This window comes from Tachypleus tridentatus, chromosome 2, assembly GCF_004210375.1.
Source record: "Tachypleus tridentatus isolate NWPU-2018 chromosome 2, ASM421037v1, whole genome shotgun sequence".
NCBI classification, from domain to species: domain Eukaryota; kingdom Metazoa; phylum Arthropoda; class Merostomata; order Xiphosura; family Limulidae; genus Tachypleus; species Tachypleus tridentatus.
The window spans coordinates 27,785,533-27,799,131 of NC_134826.1; the positions used below are offsets into that span (position 1 = coordinate 27,785,533).

At 31.2% G+C, this 13,599-nt stretch overlaps 1 protein-coding gene across 9 annotated transcripts in view; it reads right to left on the bottom strand.

Annotated features, from left to right (window-relative positions):
- LOC143239861 (uncharacterized) overlaps positions 1-13,599 on the bottom strand; it is a 40,582-nt gene that overhangs the window by 26,647 nt on the left and 336 nt on the right. For 6 of the 9 annotated variants that reach the window (XM_076481446.1, XM_076481483.1, XM_076481488.1 and 3 more), the window contains exons 2-4: positions 12,288-12,464; positions 11,569-11,732; positions 1,278-1,499 (exon numbers count right to left, since the gene is read on the bottom strand). In XM_076481446.1, the coding sequence (XP_076337561.1) occupies positions 1,278-1,499; positions 11,569-11,726 (380 nt within the window). In that variant the 5' untranslated portion in view covers positions 11,727-11,732; positions 12,288-12,464. The remainder of the gene's footprint in view (positions 1-1,277; positions 1,500-11,568; positions 11,733-12,287; positions 12,465-13,599) is intronic. The other 3 variants (XM_076481463.1, XM_076481474.1, XM_076481456.1) reach the window with 3 other exon arrangements.

Here is a 13,599-nt window from a genome sequence, read left to right on the forward strand (position 1 = left end):
TTTAAAATTTTGAGGGTTAAAATTTATATTATGTACTTAGTGCTGTATAAATGTATGTATATATACATGTAATATATAAGTTACCATTAGCAGTTCTCAATCTGCAGAAATCTATTATAATAATACTAAGTTTTTCTGTCCTGACAAAGTGCACACACCTTACTGAGGAAATGGGATGTAAAAAAAAAAGCAGATGTAAATATATTGTAGTAAAATTTCTACAAATACATATTAAAAACATATCATTGGTTTTTAAAAACATCTAACATTATGCTACATAATGACATTATATGTTTATTTATCAACAGTATTATGTATGGTAAAGTTTAGCTCCAATACAAAAAATGTACAAAAGCTTTAGTGTTAATTTATCTCTTTTTCAAATATAAGCTGTATTTAATAAATGTTTAACTAATGAATTTTGGTTTCCATAATTACAATATCTTTGAATTATTTTATAAATCCTGTATTTAAAGAAGTAATGTTGTAGTAGAGATACTAATTTGACTGCAAATGTTTCATTAGTGTTTGCTAGTATACACATATACTATACTTTTATTATCTAATTTCTTCTTTATAAAAATACTGACTGTTTGCTTTACTTTAAAACGTTTACTTTTATTACATTTTCTCCTCCATACTCACATCATTTAACTGGATATTTTTTTTATAAAGATTGTTTTCCAGTCATATCTCAAGTTGGTAATGTAGTGATATGCATATATTTCATACTATACAAATAATAGCTTTTTATATCAGTTATAGATCAAGTTCAAAATTAAAAACATAAATAAAAAAGGAATTACAGAATATTTTTGGCACAAAATTACATTAAAATAATCAAAACTCTCTTTACAAAATTAACCTACTTGTAAAACACACAGCATAATGTATTTGTACATAACATACAGAAATCTTGCTAAATATGTCCTTACATCTTCATATAAATAAAGTGGCTATAAAACATGAGAACTTGTTTATCAAAACATTCACATTCACAATTGAAAGAAATAATATTAAAGTTAATTATTGGCCCCACTGGAGAAAGCTTGATAAGTATATGAATAATAAAGGCTGGCTTTAAGATTTAAGTTGTTGTTGTTTTTTTAATTTATTTATTAATAGTTTAGTTTAGAGACTGAAATGGCCAAAATGGACCACTAGGTTCCACCCTGTACCAAACTATTATGTTATCTCAAATGTTTCTAAAAGTAATTTGCAAATACATCACTTTTAAATAACAGTTTATTTCCTAGAGATTTAATGAAACTTATTACCTTACAGGTATGATCACAAATTTACTTTGAGTGGAAGAAGAGTTACTTTTGTATGTCTTCTTTCTTGGTCCCAATAAACATCTAATAGAAGGGTTCAACAAAATCAAACTCAGACACAAAGCAGACAGACTTGAGATGAAGATGATTATATGACTGTTCCAAATGGTAAGACATAGAACTAATGGAAATACCAATAGTACAATTTCTGTGATAATTTTCAGCCTGAAATGCAATGAATGATTAATCATATTAAAAATATTTATAACAGTGTACTTAAGTTACAGTTAAATATCATGCCCTTTTTTATGCTTTTAGGTTGAAATTAACACATTTAAATATTAAAAACTAAACCAAATTAATATTTTTATAAATTTTCTAAGTACACTATCTACATAAATGTTTAAAATAACCATTTAAAAATATGCTCCCTTCATTGCTACAAAATGAATAACTGTTATATCTATTTGAGGTGTCAAAGTTGTTGTTTCTCCACTTAACACCCAAAATTATAAGAGTATAAATAAAATTTGACAGCATCCACAATTTAGACCTGCAACATAATCTCCCAGCAAAATACAATGAAAAGGCAAAAATCTGTTGATAAGGTAAGGGTGAAATAAATAATTAACGCAGATGAGCAAAACTAAATATGCAATCCAATGTTAAATGTAAAAGTAGGTATTTAAGTACCAAGAATTAAATTTACTCTGTTGAAAATGACATGTGCCATGACCAGGGATAAGGGCTAAAAACAATATTGTGTGTGTGTGTGTGTGTGTGTTCTCATAGCAAAGCCACATTGGGCTATCTGCTGAGTCCAGAGAGGAATCAAACCCCTGATATTAGCATTGTAAATCCCTAGACTTACCACTGTACCAGTAGAGAACAAAAACAATACTAGCAGCAAGAATACCCCCCAACTGTTGAAATAAGACAGTGATCTTAGAAGCTTTCTGTAGTTTGTTTGTTTCTTATAATTAAGACTATTTATCATTAACCGTAATTGTGGATTTTTAGTACTTCTTCTGGAAGAAGTTATAATGTATGTATTTACAATGCCCAAGTTTTTCATCATTTTGAAAATAAAAATAAAGAAAAACACAAAAAATCATATGCATAAATTAATTCGTTAAGACATATGAGCTGCATGAGTGACACACCCAGATTTCTTGATGAAAGGTGCTTTTTTCCTTGAGTTTCTATAATTATGATAAAGGGTTAAAAAGAAGTGCATGGTGACACAGTGTTGTAAAGCAAACCCTTTTTGGGGGAGAGGATTATGGGGGACTTTGTTTTGCCTCTCGTACACATAGGCTGAAAAGCTATGAAACAAACAGATCCTCTTTTACTCCTACTCATTAAGTCTTATAAACACTTAAAATTTATAAATAAACAATGAGTTCTTGCATATTAACACTTACCTACATATCATAACTGTTTTTTGTTGTTTACTGCTAAACTTTACAAGTCCCTGTGTTCCATTAATTTTAAAGTTGAAATATTTTTTCCACCTAATAACTCACAGTAAGGAAGATATGAAATCAGGTATACCCTTTCAAAGTAGCTGATTTTTTTTCTGCATGAGAAAAAAAGGCATTTTTTGGTACAAGGACATGGGGTTAAATCTGCTGAATCATCCCACTGGGCACACCACTGTCAAAGTATTGAAATAGCACATCCCTATACAGTAAAATATCCATTTCCACTGAATTTTCTTGTAAAAACTAAAGAACTCTTGTTGTAGGATTTTGAAATGCCAAAAGCTGTCAGAGATAATTTATGAGAGTCAATATGACAGAGAGAAACAAGCATCTCTGCACATTTAAAATATTAAAATCACCATTCAGAACTTCAATAATAATTCAGGTATATCAGATAATACAACAACTGCATGCAAATAACTCCTTGCTGTTGATAATCCCCTCAGCTAAAAGACATTTTAAATAAAAGTAAAAAACCTTTAAAATTGTGATTAAGAACAACTGAAGCCTATCTTAACAAATATAGATAGACTTCCACATTGAACAAATGAAGAAACTAGTGCATGGGAAGGAAAGTTAAGAACTTACATTGGAGACTGCACAACATCCATACCAGGTGTGTTCTATGCCCAGTGTTGAAAGAAAAGTTGAAAACATAGACAGAAGAGGAGAAGAGCACATCCAAAAGAAAAAGAACAACATTCTGATATGGACTCAAAACACATGATATCAGAATCTTAATCCATTAGAAAACAGTATGTGAATGAGAATAAAAGAATGTGCCCCCATATGTAGAGTGCCTCTGGTACTACATACTATACACAGTAGGTCAACTGTTACTGGAAACAGATGTCCATGTATGGGTAAGATAAGTATCACACCATCGGCAAGTCAACTACAATCCAAAACCCAGTCACATGGGAACTGACATCTAGTTGAGAGTACAAAAAAGGATCATACTAGTGCCAAGTCAATTAAAACCCAAAACTCAGCCACTGGGAGCTGTGTCCATGTGAAAGTAGGATATCGGATCATACTGGCAGCAAATCAACTGGAACTGGAAAGTGGTAAGGACTCCTGTACTCTATTGGAAGAATGGGGGTTAAGAAAATGCAGTGAAATGTCCAGAGGAATGTCGACACTGAAAACAATGTAACAGTAATCACAAGAACCCTATTTTCAAAAGCAAACCAGTAAATTCAATCTAAAAAATGGCAAGGATTGGCAGTCATCCGATTCTGCTTTATCCATGAAGTTCGTGGGCGAGTATGATATGGAATGGGCATAATAAAAAAGCAGATAAACAGCAAGAAAAACCTATAAGTGATCTTACGAAACACCTCATCTCAATAACATGTTTAGTGATCATGGAAATTTATAAGTGTGAAGTCATCATGCCTTACAGTGTAAACCAGTTTAAGTAAACTAGACAAGCACCACTTGACACAGATCAGGATTCTTAAAGAGGAAAAAAAGGATCATGTCCTTGAAAAAGGAGAGGTATATATAGTTACGACAGAAGTGTTTGTACCTCTGCGTCCCGAGTGGTTTTTTGCTCTTAGCTTAAAAAGTATCACGAGTAGGCTAACAGAAGTACAATATATTATAAATATTATACTAACACACATCTACAAAAATTTTGATGTAAATTAAAGAACAAATAAACTGTTTATAAACAAATAACCAAAAACAGGAGGAGCAGAAAGTATTCTTACAGTTCAGAACGTGTAAAAAAAACTGATTTTCCCGTAAAAATTTTGTTTAGTTTGGCAAATAAACTACATTATACCATTCCAGAACTAGACAATGGGTTCATAATTAATGGAATTTAGTCAGCAAAAAATGTAATTCTGCCGATTTAACACCATCTCCATCATTATCTGCTTGGTCATCATGGCGAACAGGAAACAACTGTCCAGTGATTTAAAAAACCGAATTATTGTAAAATACAAGTCTTGTGTGTCTCTTTCTGGTATTGCTACACAACTTAATGTGCCGAAATCTACTGTTAAAAGCATAATTGCCAAGTTTAAGCTTACAGGATCAACTGCTAACCTCCCTCGTTCCAGATGCCCCACCAGAATTCCAGAAAGACCAAGATGAAGGTTCTCAGAGAAGTTAGTAGGAACCCTCATTTAACACGTAATGATGTACAGAAACTGGTAAGTGAAACTGGGGTTCAAGTAAGCACCTCTACAGTTACGAACATGTTACGCTCTTCTGGGTTCAAAGCATGCCATCCTCATAGAACTCCATATTTAAAGCCTGTTTATTTAAAAGCATGATTGAGGTATGCAAGAAAGCATGTAGATAAGCCCTTTACCTATTGGAAGAGTATTCTTTGGTCAGACGAGACTAAAATCAAGGTTTTCAGCCACAATGATGTTCGCTATAAGGGGAACGAAATCTTCCAAAGAACACCGTCCCTACAGCTAAACACGGAGGTGGCTCGATCATGCTATGGGGTTCCTTCAGCTCTTCTGGTGTAGGCAGCTTTCACCGGGTCAACAGAATCATGAAAAAAGAAGAGTATGTTGATATATTAGGCACTTATATCAAGAATGATGCTTGGAACTTGCAGCTTGAGAGTCGTTGGATCTTCCAACACAACAATGACCCTAAGCACACGTCAAAATATGTGTCACAAACAGAGGAGTGGTGCCAGGGAATGAAATGATGGGAAAGGGAATCTAGAGCACTTACATGAGATAAAAGGCCATTTGAATCAAACTAGGAATAAAGGTGGGAGATGAAACAATGAAAATGAAGAACATGTCAAACAAGTTGTCAAAATGTTGATTTGTAAAATTTGATCCACAAAAAAAAAAAAAAAGATCTAGCTAAAGCAACCAAGAAACCAAATCTGTGCCAGCCAGGAAGAAGCAATCAGAAAGATCTGACATGAAATAGCATGGATGAATGAAATCACCTGAAGAAAATGACAAATGGGATGATTAAATGTAGGTATAAGCTTATCCCAATCTTGTCTAAACACATAGACAGCTAGGGCAAGTGGATAAGGGACTGGAGACCAAAAAAGAGAGAGATAACTTTGAATTGAGGAAAAGAGCAAACTCTTCCCACTGAGGAGTACCCTCTTGTATCTTTTCTATTTGCCGAGATATCTCTCATATTGAATTAAACATATAGCCTCATTCACCTCTATTTATGGAAATGCTTCTTCATATACACTTATGTATATGGCATGTGAATAATCAATCAAAAGCTTAGAATGTCTCCCTAGTGGCTTTCTCAGCTACTTTCAAGTGTTACAACACCATCTTGTTCTTTTGAAACAATATTTCAAGGAGGTAGGTTGAGCTTTAGTCTGCTCAAAATTTCATATTTTGAAGACTAAAATACAGCTAAGTTGCTAAGCTTGTTAAATCATAATGGAATTCTATGGCATCAATATGGTAATTTATGATTCTTTGGTTATTCAACTGTTTATATGAAATGCCACATCGATGTGAAGCAGTAATGAAATTCAAAGGAATGCTGAATAAATATTAACTTGTGAAACTGGTTAGTGTTATTTTGAGTTTCATTTTTATGTTTGATTATTGCAGAGAAACATGTTTGATCATTTAGTAGGCTAACTGGAGTAAGAAGAACTAGGTAACTACAGCAGATGCACGATGCTTTTAATGAAATAATTTAACTAAAATCATAAAAGTTCATGTATTTATGAATGCCAATGTTAAAATCAAGATTTGAGATAACATTTAAACAGATCTTGCTAAATAAGTTCTAAAAGACATACAGTTTTAGATATTTTTTTGTTATAGAATAAAAGATATACAAATTAAGGGGGAAGCACTGTTATTGTTTACCCCCTGTATATATAAATGTAAATTGTTAGGATATTTATTCTAAACTTTCATGTTTTTGTGTTATAATTTATAATCATTCTGGAACAATTTATTTTCTCAATTTTCATTGTGGTGATGAGACTGGTTAAATTGACTGAGCCCAAACAGAGATTTGTTAGTGAAAATAGCAGATAAATTACAGGCTTTTTTTCTTAACAAAAGTTTGGTAACTATCTGAACATTGTAAGGATTTCAAACGTGAAATTTGAAAATTTTCTGATGCTTAAAAGTATTTTCAATCTTAAAATAAAAATTACTTTGCATGTCAGATGGGTAGCATACAAAACCAGGCATGACAGAAGAATTGCTTAACAAACCTAGGAATAAATAAAATATAAAATTGATATTTTCCATTTAGAAAGCATTGTAATATTTACTGATAATCTGCCATGTTTTGCAAACACACACTTACTAATTTGAAAGTTCTAGCATGAAAACTGTAACAAGCACACAATAATTAAGAAGTCAGTCTCAGCAACCAAGTCTGTGTTGAAAAAGTTAAGTAAATAAAAATCTTTGGCATAATTAGCATCTGAAAAACTGTCCATTTCCACAGACTGAGAACATCTTGCATTATTGTCCTTTCACACCCTAAATACTATCTACAATAGCAGCACTCAAACAATCACTAATCTATTAATGCACAATTTCCCTCATTAGCTGAAGGATTTTTTGAAATTACAAACTTCAAAGGGCTCTTTGAGTGACTTTAGGATTTCTTCCTTTTTTTTTGCCTTTTCTCTGCCCCATACATAATTTTGTTTGTTTTTTGTTTTTGAATTTCGCACAAAGCTACTCGAGGGCTATCTGTGCTAGCCGTCCCTAATTTAGCAGTGTAAGACTAGAGGGAAGGCAGCTAGTCATCACCACCCACTGCCAACACTTGGGCTACTCTTTTACCAAAGAATAGTGAGATTGACCGTCACATTAGAACGCCCCCACGGCTGAAAGAGCGAGCATGTTTGGCGCGACGGGGATGCAAACCCGCAACCCTCAGATTACGAGTCGCACACCTTAACACGCTTGGCCATGCCAGGCCCATAATTTTGTATTTGTCTGTTTCTACTAGTGTTAGCCATGGTATAATGAAAAAACCAAAAACAGAGCTATGTGTAACAATTTTAAGAAACATTTCTTGCACTCCTGAGCTGTACAAAGAAACTGCTTTTTCAACAGAAAAATTTGCATAGAGGGCACTGATCATCACAGGGTTATGAAAACTCAAAACTTTGCACATAAAAATTGAAACAATTTTTAAAAATATATTAAACATAAACTCAATTAAAATATCGGATGTACAAGTCTTTCTGCTCAAACTTTGAACAAGATTGGTCAAGTTCAATGAATAATTTGTTCAAAATAAATAAATTAGTACAATTAATTAGAAGGATCACTAACTGATGTGTTCACTTGTTTGGCCCTTTCACAATGGGTCATGAGTCAAAGGCCATGTCACCGAGTTTGTTAGGTCCTTTCGCTATGGGCTCAGTATAATATACACAAGTTTGTCTACACATTTGCACACAAAAAGTATTTACAATATAACTTTTGATACAGTGTATATCTTCATAAAATTTGGTAGATTTTTAATAAAGATTACAAAAATTTTGTATACAAAAAATCAAATTTTCTAATGAAATATTTTTACTAAAGATTTGTTTGTGAAAACAATCTGTTCTTTACTAATCTGTGTACAAAGTGATTTCTTGCTATGATTAAAACACTATTCAAGTGGGTTTCTTATAATCACGAAAACTTCCCAAATATTACTTGTGTAATCTCTAAACCTCCTAAATACATTAACTGTTTGCTTCCAGTAAGACTATATATTTCACGTTATTTTCTATATTCTAACTATGTGGGGTCTGTTACTTCATGAACCTTGTAACCATCATAAAAAAATTATTAAATAAATATAAATTATGCTTTTTTCATGCTAGAATGAGTATTATCCCATGAAAATACAAATGTTTAGTGTAAGAAGCTAAGTCTCATAATGCTATATATGAACTTTTATATATTTATCATTTTTTATTATATTGACCTTCCAGCTGTGCCTACCTAACATTACACAACCTTCATTGATACAGTGCACATGCACTCAAGCAATATATCCAGTAATATAAAATTGACCTTTAGTTTTCTCTGTGTTGGCTATGTTTTAGTGGACTAGTATTTTGTATTATACAGTCACATTTCATATATCATACATATGTATATGTATATAGACTATTAATGTTTATTAATAAATTACTTAATTTAATTTTCTTAAAATATAGAAGAATAAATCAAGATGTAGAGCAAACAATTATCCTTTCTTGCTATGACCTTTGCACTTAGTTGTTGCTAGGCATAGATTGCTAAGCCTTTTAAAATTTCACGTGACTCACTAAAATCTATACATTGATGTGTCATTTTAATATTTACTTTTAAATTAAGAGATTAACTTGTATATAATATCAAGGTTTAAATTATTATCTACAGTTTGATTGCAAACTTATTGACTTAATTCATAAGATAGTAGTTCAATAAAATTCTGAATGCAAGTCAGCAAATACAATGACATGGCCTTTGAACCCTGGCCTGTTGTAAAAGAGTTAATAGAGTCCATTACTGACTGGATAAATCTAAAGGTGCAAACTAATAGGGGTGAACAAGCAACTGTGAAACAAAAACCAAATATATGCATAATGAACTGAGCAGTTTATTATCATATACAAGCATATAGCCCATCAGATATGAAGGGGCAAGTACTACCACTACACCCCATAAGTAAACCCCAATCTCACATTTCATATTAAACTCAAATAAGTAAATTTTACAAACTTAAACTTAACCAACAAAGAACTATACAAGTGAAGATGAGTCAGTCATACAACAGTAAATTGTTTTATGAGACAATTAAAATTAAGATCATTCATGAAATGAATTTTACCATACTCATTGAATAAATATTTACAAAAATCCCTTAGGTTAATTACTTTTACTATATAGAAGAGCAACTATATTTTAGTAATGCTATGTTCCAACAATGGCTCTTTTGTAATGTTGCTTAGCAACAAAAATATGACTAATATTGTTGTTAGTCTATGTACTCAAAGTATAAAATAAATAAACAATAAAAGAGAAAAAATATTTGTTTATTTCTCAATTTACAGTCTTCACTGATTAGAGGTTTTCCATTAAAAACATTGGTGATGTAACAGAAAATAGGTTAGTCACAAGTGATTTAAATTTAAAAACTGAACCAATATTTTTACTTTCATGATAAATTTTATGCACTTGGTTCTAGCCCAGGTGATCCTACAATATGTCTTTAATTTGGCTTATTACATACCAACACAAACTTATAAGACTTCACAGAACCACCTTCCTCACAGCCACCTTGCACCCCTGTCACTAAAATCATAATGGACTGATAATAATCAAATTATTCTACCTGTATAAATGCATTCTGGCTTTTACAACTCTATTTTAATTAATGAAGATTTTATAAAGATACGATGATATCAGTGATTAATTAATTATACAAACTGTATTATTAGAGTGGCATATTATGTCATTGTCTTCATATAAATCATTTTGTTCTAACCAATGACTCATAGAATACAAAATACATAACAAATGGATTGTTTTCTTGTATAAACAAACATCTTTGTTATTTGAACAAGTCATCCTGTATGACCACTGAAAGTTGTCACAATTATAGAATAAACAATCTTATAACCTCAAGACACTAATTAAAGTTCATATGTATGGACCGAATATAAAACATTTAATGTATACTGATACCCATTCAGAATGAATATAGTTCTTAGAAAAACAGATACCAACTGCAGAAATCAGGTACTTTACAATCCGTAATTATTACCTTGTTTCTCATTTTGATTAACCCCTTCTTAACTCTCATGATGTCATATAATATTAATGAATCACAGCCATAGAAACTGCTTGTTTGTTACAACAAATGTGTGTTTGGATTCAAAACATGAATTTAAAAATTACTGTTTGAATTTCTCCTTGTAACAATTGTGAATAATCTGGCTTTTCAATGTCCATTCTGATGAGGATTGCAATGATTCGGAGTTGATTAAAAAACAATTGTCCAAGAAAGAGGGTGATGCACAGTTATTAACTTAAAGAGTATCTTAATACTGTTGACTGTTCTGAAACTTTCTTGACAACAATAAAGATTTAATAAATGTACATACAGTAGCATAAAGTAATATAATCCATTACAAAATAAGAATATGAAATGCACGTATTTTATCTTTAAGACTACAAAACTCCACAAAATGGCTGAAAGAAAGAGATTACTATATAATTGTATATTGTGAAATTAAACAATATGCACAACAGTGAAATTAATAACAGAATGGCATATACATGTTCCATGATTGTTTCTTCTAGCTTGTTATTATTCAAAAGGGTGTGTAGTAACTGTTCAACATAAAACATTTTAGTTTTCCAAGAATCTTGAATAAAATACAATCTTTCAAGAACTCTCCAGGTCTGGAAATTGAATTTCAATATTTATAGGATACATACAATTCCCAGTACAGATCTTCACGTCAATTCAGTGTTTTTACAGTGGTGTGATGGACTACCTTACAAGATATTTCAGGCAATATGACTTTAAGTGTTAATGATTTATAACAGAAGAACAAAACAGTCAACAATTAAACACCTACAAAAGATGAATGAGACAGCTGTAGCTACCAGTATAGTTTTCAATTTTAATAATCAAGTTGTACCTAAAGCTTTCCAGAACAATGAGCCTAAATCAAATATAAATTAAATTAACCCCCTTCAATAGAAAATAAAAAAAAATGCTACTACAGAAAATAAGCCAGGAGTAACTTCCACACATTTATTTTGAAGAAATGCATCACCTTTAAAATAGTTACAGAAAAAAATCTTATGAGCATACATACTCACCAAAAGTTAGTATCATCAGTCAACAACCATGGTGAAACCAACTTTAGAGCAAAACTACTGAGAGGCATAATCAATGAAACCACTAAGACTTTTTCAGGGCTGCTACCTGTGTGATAACTCACAAATAGCTCATGTTCACCTCTGTAGTCTGGATTCATACTGTCCTTGAATGAGAGAAATAAATTACATACACAATGTATATACCCAGCATATACACCAACATCCCAAACTATAAACAAAACCTTTAACAAATTAATATCAATTTGGTTCATCATTCACAATAGCTTGTAATTAGAAGGTTATCAAAACTGTTATATTAAATAATGCTACATTGTAGAAACTTAAAATCTAATGAAATTGCTTGAAAAGTTAAATGGACCAAAAACTGGTTTTACGACAAAGAAAACAGACCATTCTAATTTACGAGTAAGAATGTTTTAACTAAAGTTGTGCTCGAGTTTTCTTTATACTTTGTTTTATTGATGATAACAAGAGGTTGAGAACAGCTGGTATTACAGATTTACTTTATTCAATTTTAAATGTCAAGGAGAGTCTTAGTGACTACAACAAAATGTGAACAAGGAGTTTATATTTTGAGAAGTAATGCACTAGGGGTATAAAAAAGTTAAAATTAAGTTACAATTTATATAAGATAAGTGGTAGTATAAACAGGAATGAAAGGATGGTTCGAAAGATGTTCAGCAAATAAAAGACAGTACTTGCAATCAGGAGTATCAGCCTTTCTCAGATGACTCAAAAAAAGGTCATATTTGGGGATGGTAAAATGGACTAACTAGTGGATACAGCAATGTCATCCAAGAACAGACTCAATTCAAATTCGTCCAACTGTGCCTGGATATACAAAGGCCAAACGAAACAATGGCAGATCATCTGTTCTGAAAAAGCATAGCCCACCAATAATTCAAGTGACTCATTTATCATTATCCCAAGATCCTTTAATATAACTATACCATACTACTGAGATAGTTTCCCTCTACCATACTGAACATGTGATCCAGATATCATAACCTAAACACGCTACCTTATACTTGCTATAAGTTAAATACCAACTGTTTGTCAAACTTATAAATTTAACCCAAACCATTATATAGAACATAAATATCCTCAATATAATTATAATTACTCAAGAGTTTAATGTAATAAGCAAACATTATTAATTATGACACTATCAATATTGTTAATGCAAATAAAAAATAAAACAATAAATGCCCAATATGTAGCTCTGAGGCATTCCACTGGTAACAAAAGTCCTGTTTGACTGAACTTCATTAATAACATTTTGTTCACTTTCAAAAATCCTCTTTATCTTCAATTAATTATATTTTTCTCTATTCCCTACCAGTGTGATTGTTCTATATAATATCCTGTACATTAGTTTATCAAAACCTTTCTGAAAATTAGTACTAAAAGTCACTAGCCTTCCTCTGATGTAGATAAGTATAATCTTTTAAATAAAAAAAACATATACACAACACAATACTTCCATCTTATGAATTATTCTGAACTTGTCTCATATATTTCACTAAATTATTTTCCAAAGCTTCTTTAATCTCTTCCATGTCAGGCTTTTTGTTAGAAATAAACTGAAAAAGGTATTTTTACTTCACTTTTTAATAACATATTTTTATATTAATTATAAAAAAAATATTTTAAGATATGTTATTATATTTCTCTACAAGTCATACTTCTTAAATGTAAATGTTATGTACCTGGATCTAAACGACATGTATTATTTCAATGAAACTACTATAACTACTATACTTTTCTCCAGTGTTTATAATAGAACATAACGTAAAATAAATTTAATAGAGAACAGCATTTTCAATGTCATCTATCAAATCAACGACAGTAATGTATAATAACATGAAGATAAATTGTGGCAAGTGTCTTTTGAAAGATGGTGAACATCAATTACATTGGGGAAATCACAGAAGAGGTCAATCACATTTTCTATAACTTTCATTACCACAAATGTAAGACTAACTAGTTTGTTTTTACCTGGGTAACCCT